The sequence below is a fragment of the Nicotiana tabacum genome, chromosome 23, assembly GCF_000715075.1.
Source record: "Nicotiana tabacum cultivar K326 chromosome 23, ASM71507v2, whole genome shotgun sequence".
Classification (NCBI taxonomy): Eukaryota; Viridiplantae; Streptophyta; class Magnoliopsida; order Solanales; family Solanaceae; genus Nicotiana; species Nicotiana tabacum.
In genome coordinates, this window is record NC_134102.1 from 103963915 (window position 1) to 103976430 (window position 12516).

Consider the following 12516-nt stretch of genomic DNA (forward strand, 5'->3'; position numbering starts at 1 on the left):
CAAAGGAAGTTTTCAAGAAAACTTTAAAACTTATATTTTCACAATCGGACGTCCGAATCACGTCAAATAAACTCCATTTCTCACCAAATTCGACAGACAAGTCATAAATATTATAGTGGACTTGTACCGGGCTCCGAAATCACAATACGAATCCGGTATCAACAAGACCAAACATCGATCAATTCTTAAAATCATCAAACTTTCAAAATTTTAATTTTTCATCAAAATTCCATATCTCGGGCTAGGGGACCTCAGAATTTAATTTCAGGTATACGCCCAAGTCCCAAATCACGGTACGGACTTACCGTAACTGTCAAAACACTGATCCGAGTCCATTTTCTCAAAATATTGACCAAAGTCAAATTAGTTGAGTTTTAAAGCTATATTTCACATTTTAATCCATTTTTCACATAAAAACTTTCCAAACAATTGTACAGACTGCGCACGCAAGTCGATGAGTGATAAATAGTACTTTTCGAGGTCTTAGAACATAAAATTAATTATCAAATTTAATGATGACATTTTGGGTCATCACAGTAGGTTTGCGGAGACTGTGCTTTGCGGTCGCGTAAGAGTTTCTGCGATCGCATAGGGTTATTTTGACAGTGAAAAATTTTGTGCTTGGCGATCGCGGGACTTGGTCCGCGATCGCGTAGAAGAAATGACTAGGCAGAGAGTTTAAATTCTAAAAAATATTACCGATTTGGAGCTCGGGGAGAGGCGATTTTCGGGAGTTTTTCAAGAAAAACAACAGAGTAAGTGTTCTTAACTCAATTTTGGTCAAATTACCCGAATTTATTGCTAGTTTTAGCATTTAATTGGTGATTTAAGTTGAAAAATATTGAAAACTCTCTTGGTTAGATTTGAAGATGTGAGGGTCGAGTTGATGTCGGAATTTTATAATATTAGTATGGTTGGACTCGTGGTTGAATGGGCGTTCATATTTTATAATGTTTGTTGGGTTCCGAGACATGGGCCCCACGGAAGATTTTTGAGTTAAATTTTAGATTTTTGTTGGAAATTTAGTATTTCATATGGAATTAATTCCAATAATTTATATTGAGTGAATCAAATTAATTGTGACTAGATATGAGGCTTTTGGAGGCCAATTTATGAGGCAAAGGTATAACGGAGTAAAGAATTACATGATTCAAAGTAAGTGACTTGTCTAACCATGTGTGAGGGAAATTTTCCTTAATATTGGTATTGTTATAAAAATTGTGATGTGTAGAAAGCCATGTACGTGAGGTGACGAGTATATACATTGGCTAAATGTGAAAAATTCTGGTTTCAAATTGTGTAATGTCTATCATATATTAATTAAATTATTTTATCCTGTTATACTCATCATCATTGATCTGTTTTTATATCTTAAATTTGCCTTACCTTTTCCTTCTAATTGTTTTACTTGTTTAGTTGAAGCTTTGTTTCTTTTAATCTACGCTCATTATTTGAAAGTTGGATTTTTTAATTGAATTATTATTAATATGAAGTATTTGACATTTAAAATTTGGTATTGAGGCAAATGTTAAATTTGTGAAATATTATTTTTAGTTGAGTTATTCACTCCCGAATATTTTATTGAGATTTTCTTTGTATACATTGTGATTGATTCGTGTGCTCCTTATTGTAGAAAGTAATTTTGTTGTTGATTTATTTGGCAAGGTGAAATAATTGGGCACTTGAGGTGCGAATTGTGATATATTGTGATTTTGATACGCATGCGGTGGTATAAGGTCTGGGTGTTGAAACGCATGCGATGAGATAAGTGGGGCTTGATACACGTGGCTAGTAGGGGAACTGCTAAAAGTAATGCGGTGTGATAAGGATGGCTAAAACACGGGATGCTATTTCGGAAAAAATAATTTCTTTAAAACTAAATGTGAATGCTTCCGCGGTGATATAAGGAAAAGAAATATTGTGAATTTATTTATGATTTGGGATTAAGAAGCGGTACCTCGGCAGCGCCCTTGTTGATAGTTTTTTTCTCATTGGTGTACTTGTCTTGATTGTTTGATTTTTACTAAATATGTAAATTCCTGTTTTCTACCGAGATGTATTATTTGCCCTTACTCTGTGCAGTTAAATTGTGACATACTCCTTACTCAATTCACTTTCATTGTCATTATTATTATTATATTATTAAATTATTCGCCCTGACTTTTATTATTTCCAGTAGGGCCCTGACCTGACTTCGTCACTACTCTACCGAGGTTAGACTTAGCACTTAATGGGTACCGATGTAGTATACTTATACTACACTTCTGCACATCTTTTTGTGCAAATCCAGGCACTTTCTACCAGACTAGGTATCTGTGAGCTAGTTTATACGCGGAGACTTCAAGGTACATATGCCAGCGTCCGCAGACCTCGGAGTCCCCCTCTATCCTTATTGTTTTGTTTTCCTTATTCTATTTAGACTCTGATGTATAGAGATACTTAGTATTTCCCTTAGAAGCTTGTGACTTATTTCTACCGAGTTTTGGGAGTTGTAATTATTTAAATCACAGCTTCTATTTATATATCATGTGTTGAGATTGGAGTTTAGTTTTATATTCAATTATTCTGTAAATTGTTAGACTATGTGTCATCACGACATCCTACGGAGAGAAATTAGGGGCGTGACAGAAATAATGAAATATTAGTAAACTTAGCATTTAATGAGTGATGTCATTAAAGTAGAATCTCATTGTTGGACTTATAGTGTTTTTTTTTCTTTTGAATTATATTTACTTAATGTATATTGAATTTTATTTTATGTTTTGTTGTAATTTTACATAGGAGTATTATGTAAAAAAAAAAATTGAATTTTGAATTTATGTTAAATTTTCTCTTCCATTTTATTTTCTTTAGTAGTATTCTTTTATTAATTCAGACAACATGCCATTTATCTTTCAGTTAAAATCGACAGATTATTTTTTCGTAAAATATTTGAACAATGTTATGGCATTATATTTATAAATATTAATTATTTTATAAAACATGCAGTCTATTATGTTTTTACAAAATATGTACTTTTAGTTTTTATAGTTAATAAAGTAACATATTATTAATTTGAAAAATATATATCAATTAGTTACAAATATATGATTAATAAATAATATATTTTCAAGAAACAATATCTACCTTAAATATCAAATTTAATATTATTTATAAAGGTATATATTTGTTAAATCTTAACTTTGAATTTTTGATAATTAACTTTATATTTAAAATTTAATATAATTATATAATTATACTTATACAACCAAACAATATATTTGTAATTACAGTGTAATTATATTATAACAAACAAACAGGTCATCGTAATTGTAATACTGTGTAATTACTAGGTTGTGTAATTATTACCTTATTAATTATACCAAATCAAATTAGCCGTGGCTTTCTAAAGAGAACCTACTTAATTCCGAGCAATTGGTATCGCTCATATAAACTTTTCTTTTTAATTCCTAATTTTCACCAAGTCTATATGGATTTAAAGAGATCGCATATCTCTTGAGACTACTTTGATCTATGTTTTCCCCATTAATCATGTTCGCTCACCATAACTGCACCCTATACATTTGACCCTATACATTTGTATACATAAAGGGTGACGCAAGACACGATTAAATCATTGACATACATATAAAGATTAACGCGATAGCCCGGTTTTTTTATTGTTTATACATTCCAAATCATTGACATTCTGCATTCCCTCATTGTATGTAGACGTTTGCTATTTATACCTTTTGTCGAGTGTGATCATTGTTGAATTGTGTGTTTAATTATAAATCTATGTATTAGAATAAAAAGATAGACATAGTTTGAATAGCAGCAGTACTAACAATCTACCCCTTTAATCATGAATCTACGCATTAGAACAAAAAGAAAGACATAAATAATGTGATTGAACCTTGAGAACCAACAGTAGGAGATTAATTTATTGCCTACATATTCAGCCATAAAAACTTGGACTAGTTTGGTCACGATCTATTCAGGGACTAAACATGGTTTAATATGCAATACTAAATTCCACCTAACTCCTCTATGCTGTTAAAATCTATAATATTCATAGGTTGTGCTCTCGGGATAATTCAAGATTTTACCGTTTCGAATCGGAATTGCAATTGATTTTGCCTAACTTGAAGATAATCTGTCACACATTCGATAAAGCTCTTGAATTCAGATATGGAAAAGTTTTGCTCTCTCTCTATATATATTGTAAGAAATTGCACTCTATATATTGATGGCAATGGAAGAAACAAAACTGGATACTAGTAGCATTTCACTTGCATTAAATTTAAACAAGAGAGAGAATACCTACACATTTAGTTCTTCCTCACATTTCATCATACTCCATAAAATATACTATAGAAAATATAAAGAAGACAGGGGAAAAGATAAAGACTCCTAGATCTCTACCATCTTTATTACGTCATCCAACCAAGCATCAAAAGGGAGCACTTTCAATTCCCGTGTCCAAATAACAGAGTAACTAGACCAATATTTCATGCAATTTTAACCTCAATTGTCTTGGGTTTCTTAGGCTCAGGAGGCGGCAACTTCTGGATAGTCACAGTCAGAACTCCATCTTCACAGACAGCAGAAATGGCATCAATATTCGCATTCTCCGGCAGCGTAAATTTCCTCATGAATTTGCCAATCCTCCTCTCCATTCTGATATACTTTGCCCCTTCTTTCTCTTCTTCTCTCTTCCTTTCTCCGCTTATCAGCAGCACATTATCATCTTCCACCTGCACTTTGATGTCTCCAGATTTCAACCCTGGCATGTCCACAACGAAAACGTAGGAATTTGGGCATTCCTTCACGTCGGCTGGTGTTGCAGCCATTGCCTTAGCGTCACGTACGTAGTTCCTTGATGGGGCGTTAATGGACTTGTCGGAATCTTCACCGGCGGCGTCCATGAGGTGCTGGAGAGTGTGGAAGAGTGGTGTGTCGATACCCATTAGCCTGAAATCCATTTTCCTCTTCCGGGGATTTTTTTGGATGTGGAATTTTGTGATTGTGAGTTTTAGATTTGAATTGCTGAGGATGTTGAGGGAAGATTGGGTGATTATATTGTGGAAACAGGGAAGCTTCTGGAGAGAAATAGAAGAGGAAGGTGGCAACTGGCAAGTTTCTAGGAGTTTCTGTTTAGACGTTGTCCATGTTCTACATTCGTCTAGAATGTGGTCGAATTTCATGTCGTTCAAATTGCTAACATTAACATGTAATGTATGCTGCTTCTTAGATATTTGACATACTTGTTCTAACTTTCTAAAAAATTTGTCCTCGGCCCTAGACAATAAATAACGATATTTTACTTCCATCCATTTGGGCACTTTTGTATTTCTATCTATTGTGTAAAAATTATTTATATAAGCATATCACGAGAAGAATTATCTTATATATTTATAGTAACTATTAATTAATTTATTATTATAATAGATTAAAATATATTGATCATCAAAATTATCTTCACCGAACAGTATAGATAACTTAAATATTTTTTGTTTTATATCATATCATACAATAAAAGCAACATTTGGCGGGGATGCCTGAGTATCAAACAAGGTTTGACGGAAAGTGGAGTGAGACTCGAGTTGCAAAATATGTTGGAAATTCACTAAGATCTTAGGCTATTCTTTTAGGAAATTAGATGATTGTTGGGATAACTTACTGTTTCTTGCTATCAACCATACAACACGTTTACAGGTTTGTCACAATCCGCATTTTGGTGTTGTGATTTAATTCAGAACCGGTAAGAAAAGGTCCTTGCGATTCTCTGACGTAGACATGTCTACCCAGGAATCTTGGGCTTTTTAATTTTAAGCATATATAAGGGGGTAGAGGTATTGAAGCTCAACCTGCCTCCTACGTGCGTGCTGCCACCAAGCCATACAGAATGAGCGACCTTGAGGGGGAACCTCAAGGGCTTGCCTGGACGACTTAAAAACGTGTCTTAGGTATCCATACGAGTTAGGGAACTCTATGGACGGCGCGACGCCTTCGGGCTAGCGTTGGGCACCAAACGGGTGTTGGACGCTCGATGTGTGGGACGAGTATGCCCCGCGGACTGCCGAAATGATGGATCGAGATCTCCATGCCGATTGGATACTTGAAGCACCTATCTTAGGGGTTTCATGTGTTGACTTGTGAGCATAGTGTGGGTTCAGCTATGCGAGCAAGGGTCTGTTGGCCTAGACGTGCAGTTGTGGGGCGACACTGCACTAGTCGGGATGGAAATATATCGCGAGGGCTATGTATGGGCATGCCCCGAACGACGCACATGACGCTGGCCAAGGACTAAAGGTTGCCTTACTCGGTCGAAGCACAAGCCGGGTGCGGATGCACGAGGTGAGTGTCAAGCTTGAGGAGTGGACTGTGCATGCGAGAGCGATGATCAGTTCTAGGCAAGGGACAGACATGTCCTAAGCCAAACCCCGGGTGTACGCATGGATGAGGTCCAGCAGAGGCGATGTGCCATAATTAGTCAAGGCCAAGAGCCTTGACATCATACGGGTAGTACAGTTGGAGCGAGCTTTCTAGGCAAGCTTCACCACAGGCATAGAATCGTGCTAGAAAACCTGGGAAAGGAGATAGGCTGGCCTGCAGCGAGGGGTGACTGCAGGCGCCATTCGGTGCCGCTTACGTATGTGAGTAAGTCGGCCCGTGGCAATCTTCCCATATACCACATCTAGGGGTATTCAAACCGAATCAGAAAATCGTACCAAACCGAAAAGTCAAATCAAATCGATTGAAAATTTTGATTAGGTTTGGTTTGATTTGGTTTGGTATTGAGTAAAAAAAAACCCGAACCAAACCGACATATAAATAAAAAATACTTTTAAGACTTTATATAGAATTTTCTTTAGAAAATGTCTAGAAATATTTGAAATCCTCTTAAGGAATATAATATTTAATAGAACTATAGAGTGATGCATTTATTTTTATCTTCTTTAAATAATGGGTTGTAGCACTTTCTTATCAAGCGTATTGAAATTCGTCAATCATCTCTTTGTTATTCCTTATTCATATGTCAAGATTTCTTATATCTTTTTTGAATATGAAGTGGTATTTCGATAATTTAAAATTAAATAAAACATATCATTATTTAGGTATCATATTGGTTTTTATGTTTAATTATTAAATTCGGTTATTTGTGAAAGCGTACATCAACAAAAAATTATTGTTAGACTACTAAGAAAATAACTATCATGTATTACTAAAAAAAATTCTCTCGTAAGAATATTTTAATAGATCTTATTTTTATTTTTATTTTTATAATCATATATTCACTTATCAAAACTTTATCGATAACTTTAACAAAGTAAGATTAAAATAATATTCATGTAATAAAAAAATCCGAAAAATCTGAAAAATTTGACAAACCGAACCAATCCCAACCAATATAGTTGATTTGGTATGATTTTGATAAAACCCGAACCAATCCGATTCATGTGCACCCCTAACCACATCTATTGTGAGGGCTTGCTGTAGCTATGGGCACATGGGCCTCACAAGGAATAGCTGGGTAAAGATATTTGTTGAATATCTTCCTTTATTTGCTTATTTATTCGTAAAGATTTTATTAGGATTGAATTATCAAGATTAGCCCCTTTATGCAATGAACCTCCTTAATTTTTCGTTTTGAAATTGAAGATCCTTTCATTAGCGGGGAAAAAAAAACATACAAGCAGCATAGTGGTGGTCTTCCATGAGTGCAACATGTTAGGAATATACTATCCCAATGGCGTTAATTTCTTTGACATTTTCATTTTTCTTAGAAAATTGAAGGATGAAACTAAGCATTCAGGCTCCTTAAGTTTAGGTATAGTAATATACAATTTTGCTTGTCATGATATTTTTAATTGTATAACATAGCTGATAAATTATTACCGTTATATCAGATTAAACCACATTATATTCTTCACTGCTTATAGACACGTTAATTCCTATCTTTTCTTTAATTCGGGATGTCCTCATTTTATTTCATTACTAAAATTATCTTTTACTACTTTTACAAGTTTAAAAAATTCTTGCTTACATAACCAACCGATTAAGAAGGCACAACATCGTCTGAATTAAACTAACATTAGTCACCATTATTTGGATCATGCATAAGTTAAATTCCGTTTTGATAGAGCGAGTCAAGGAAAATGATAAAACATGTGTCCTTTCTCGTTAGTTCTTGGTCAGTACCTAGACCAAAATAGTATTAGTAACTTCACACAGTCGCCTTGCTTAATGTTCCCAAAAATAAAAGGAAAATGGACACTTTTAACTTAAAAAGATTATATTTACCAAGGTACTTTGATGTGCCCTTAAAAAAGGGTTGTCAGTTGAGCTCTTCAAAATAGTAGATTCAATTTAGAGCAATATACATAATCGACGTACCTTTGTTAATTGGATAAGCATGTAGCGATTTGTCTCTGTCCATAGGTACTAGGGATTCAAGTCGTTACATTAAATGGATATTCAAATAAGATATAGAGTATATGTTAATTACCACTTCGTGAGATAGGGGTGTCAATTTGAGTTCAAACTTATTCAATTCGTCAAACTTGTCCAGAGATTAATGGGGTTGGACATTAAACATTTTAGCTCATGGTCTATTTGGGCGGAGCTTAAGTTAAACCATCATTTTTTATAGCTTATTCTGACCCATAAAGTAGCCCAAATACAATCCATGAAACTCACCCAAAATAAAGGGATCTCAACCTAGCTGAAGGCTTGTATGTAAATTTACTTAGTTCTCCATCATTAGTTTGAGTATCTAAGTTTAAAAATTAAAATCAAGGTATTTAAGTTTTAATATAAATATGAACAATTTTGTAATTGACTTGTGATGAAATTTACTTATTTAGAAATTTTTTTATAAAAAAAATTTCAACTTACAAATTTTAAATATATATATATATTTTATTTTTTTTTATTTTTTATTTTTGGAAAGGAGTAATTTTCATTCCATTTTCAACCGTCCACCATTTTTGAGCAAAGGATCTAGACTCCTCCGGACCCAAATCCACCACCAACAGAAATAATAATTTCATATTCAAACAAAAAAAGAGAAGAAACGAACAAGTATAAACCCCTCATAATTTGGATTACTATACTTCAAGCTTGTAAATTTTTGCCTAATTTTAAGAACCCATTTGAGTTCCAAATCAACAGCATAAATTCCAGTAAAATAATTCTAATTGTAAGGCGAGATCTAAAATATCAGTTACACTTAAATAAAAAAAAGTAAAAGAAAGAGCTTCAACGAAGGAAAGTGGCTGTGGTGGTATTGATGAGGAAGATGATAAAAGGACAGAGAGTTCTGAACAAATAAAGGATTGGAAAAAAAAAGGAAGAAAAAAGAAGAGAAGAGGCGGAGGTGGAGGTTGGCCTGCGGAAAAACAAGATATAGAGATAGAGGGTGGGTGGGTGGGTGGGGGAAGACGACGGATTTGCCAGACACGTGGTATTAAATAAGTATTTAAAGAGTATTTTATTGCTTCCATCTTGGTGTTTTAAATAAGATTTGATTCATAGTTCGGTGCCCAACTTATGTATTAACTAACACTTTAAACAACGTATAGAAAACATAGAAAGGACACGAGGAAACAGAAGTATTCCCTAACATTAGCATTCGTATGATTCATGTCACCCTAGTATTAAGATTAAGAGCCACAAGCAATTGTTTGTCTCCCGTTCCTTAAATTTAAACAACAAGAACATTTAAAAACTTTAGGAGATATACTAAAGAATTGTTCCTTTTACATGTTGATGACTTCAATTTTTCCCGTGTAGATGCAACAATTCCAGTAAATAATTCAAAGAAATTTATTCATGATGTTAACAATTCACAGACCAAAAGGTCTTACACACAGCAGAAAACAGTCCAAATACATCATAAGCACCACTATAAAACAGAATTTCAAACTCCAAAGTCCAAACATAAAACTCATAGAACCAAACTTAATTTGTCTATATAGTTCCCCTATTTTAAGCAAGCTTGACATCAATGGTCTTAGGTTTCTTACGCTCGGGTGGTGGCAATTTCTCAACAGTGACTTTAAGAACCCCATCTTGACAAACAGCAGAAATGGCATCAATGTTTGCATTTTCAGGCAAAACAAATTTCCTCATAAATTTTCCAACTCTTCTCTCCATTCTCAGATATTTCACTCCTTCTTTCTCGTCCTTTTCCTTGTCCTTCTTCCTATCTCCGCTCACCACCAAAACATTGTCATCTTCCACTTGAACCTTGATTTCATTGGCTTTGATTCCCGGCATGTCAATGATGAAGATGTAGCAGTTGGGATACTCTTTCACGTCAGCAGGTGTGGCTGCCATGGCTTTTGCATCTCGAACGTAGGTTCTTGTTGGATTGTTCTGTGTTGGCTTCTCGTGATCGTCTGCAAAGTCTAGCATGTCTTGAAGAGTGGAGAGAAGCCTAGAGTCGATGCCGAAGTTGGTGAAATCCATGGTGATTAATTGCTCGAGTTTGACTCTGTATAGAATGTGTTTGATAAAATGCTTCAATTGAAAATGCTTGCTTATGCTTCACTTGTAATTGGTTATGTATTTATATAGCAGGTACTAACGAGGGAGCCATGATTCGAGAATGTTGCTAGAGATTTCTAGCTAACTTTCGAGTGTTATGACTAAAGTTGGCATATAGCATGAAGGTACGAGATCCGACATGAGTTTTTCTGAATACTCTAGAATAATTAAGAGTCAAGGTCAAACACACATAATAATGGGCTGGCCTATATCTACATTATCACAAACTTTTGGGCCTTTTCTCTCGACCCCAGTTAAGCTACTATTTAAAAATTAGTCGTGTGAATTTGAGTTTTCTGGTTCAAATTTTCTGGACAAAAATGTTCTGAATTGTCCTGAAATTAAAATTTTTAATTTAAAATTTTAGAACAAAATAAGTATTGACTAATCTCTAAATAACTATCTCTGAAAATGATTATACGTGCATTTGCCCCCTCTTTAAGAGATAATGCAAAGTCAGAAGAACAATGACATGCTAGCTTCCATATTTCCCCACACACAAATTGAGTACCAATTAATCAGGAAAAGTCCAACATTTGTAACTTAACACTACATCCTCAACCTAAAAGAAGAAAAAAAGAACGCTTTAAACAGTTGCAAGATAACCACTTGCAAAATTACTTCAAACTTCAAAATAGGGATAATATTGTCAACCGTAACAAAAAAATTACACAACTCTCTTAGTGCATTACATAGGCTTAAGTTGTATACACTGAAAACTCAACATTTTTATACTATCAGACTTGTTACATAGAAGTATTTATTGTTAATTATAACATGATAGTGTAAACACTTTTTGGTATACAAACTGTTGCAATAAAATTATACTCCACTCACACTACAACAGTCAGCATTAACATTCTGAAAAAGCATAACCATACAGATACATATATGCATTTACACGTTTTTTTAACATATATAGACTTTTTTATTAACACATTTTTACATACTTAAACATCTAGGAGACTACGACCAAAACCCTTTGAACTTTCACAAGAGAGTTTTTAACAGCAAAAGAAACTAAGCAAAAACCAACACAAGGCTGCCTGATTATTTAGATAGCACAAACATCTTAGTCAGTTTTAACTTCACCGGGAATTCCATCTTGGACTTGTTGACCCCCTCCTTCAGTTGCTTGGACACCACCACCGCCGGTAGTACTACTTTCTCCTCCTCCCAATAACTTAACTTCAATCACTTTTGGCTTCTTGGGTTCCGGCGGTGGCCGCTTCTCCACCGTCACCACCAGCACGCCGTCCTGAAACGCCGCCGATATGGCATCAGTGTTAGCATTTTCCGGTAGCACAAACTTCTTCAACAACTTCCCAAATCTCCTTTCCATTCTAAGATACTTTATCCCTTCTTTCTCTTCCTTCTCTTTCTCTCTCTTCCTTTCTCCGCTCACTACTAACACATTTTCATCCTCCAAATGGACTTTGACTTGGTCGGGTTTCAACCCTGGCATGTCCACTACAAACTGGTAGGCATTAGGGTATTCTATTACATCTGCTGGTGTTGCTTTCATGGCTTTCGTGTCTCGTATGTAAGTCCTAGACGGATGTTGAGGTTTTTGCTCTGTTGTTTCGTCCATGAAATCAAACATGTCGTGAAGTGCACCTATCATCGATGGATCAAAACCCAAATCTCTAAGAGCTAAATCCATGGTTGAACTTTTCTACACTAATAGAGTTGAGTTTTTTCTTTTTTGGGATATTGTTGAAGAGTTGTTTATGGAAGAGATGTGATGAGAAAGGGAGAGACGGCCTCATTTATATACAGATAATATAGAGGCTGACTTGAAGTGGATGAATGTTTTGATCATAATCCTTAACAATATTGGATAAACACAACAGATGTCATGTAGTAGAACGAACACGAGGAAGTTCGTATTTACGAAGACATGCAAACGTTTAAGACAAATACGTACAAAAATAGCATCATATGTTTAGTTAACGTTTACGAGGAATATATATTGCTTCCTCA

At 34.7% G+C, this 12516-nt stretch overlaps 3 protein-coding genes across 3 annotated transcripts; all 3 read right to left on the minus strand.

The window, feature by feature from the left end:
- Positions 1–4237: 4237 nt before the first annotated feature.
- LOC107794867 (17.3 kDa class II heat shock protein) lies at positions 4238–5042 on the minus strand. Its single transcript, XM_016617411.2, has one exon. The coding sequence runs from the start codon at positions 4962–4964 to the stop codon at positions 4491–4493; it is 474 nt and encodes a 157-aa protein (XP_016472897.1). The 5' UTR covers positions 4965–5042; the 3' UTR covers positions 4238–4490.
- A 4744-nt stretch (positions 5043–9786) lies between these two features.
- On the minus strand, positions 9787–10786 carry LOC107760429 (18.8 kDa class II heat shock protein-like). Its single transcript, XM_016578476.2, has one exon. It carries the CDS (start codon positions 10453–10455, stop codon positions 9973–9975), a length of 483 nt encoding a protein of 160 aa, XP_016433962.1. The 5' UTR covers positions 10456–10786; the 3' UTR covers positions 9787–9972.
- Positions 10787–11366: 580 nt separating this feature from the next.
- On the minus strand, positions 11367–12286 carry LOC107760428 (17.1 kDa class II heat shock protein-like). The gene has a single exon (XM_016578474.2). The coding sequence runs from the start codon at positions 12194–12196 to the stop codon at positions 11606–11608; it is 591 nt and encodes a 196-aa protein (XP_016433960.1). The 5' UTR covers positions 12197–12286; the 3' UTR covers positions 11367–11605.
- Between the last annotated feature and the right edge of the window lie 230 nt (positions 12287–12516).

What these genes read in the sequence shown, in the direction of transcription:
- LOC107794867 (XM_016617411.2), bottom strand. Translation starts at nt 4,964, where the DNA reads ATGGATTTCAGGCTAATGGGTATCGACACACCACTCTTCCACACTCTC.
- LOC107760429 (XM_016578476.2), bottom strand. Translation starts at nt 10,455, where the DNA reads ATGGATTTCACCAACTTCGGCATCGACTCTAGGCTTCTCTCCACTCTT.
- LOC107760428 (XM_016578474.2), bottom strand. Translation starts at nt 12,196, where the DNA reads ATGGATTTAGCTCTTAGAGATTTGGGTTTTGATCCATCGATGATAGGT.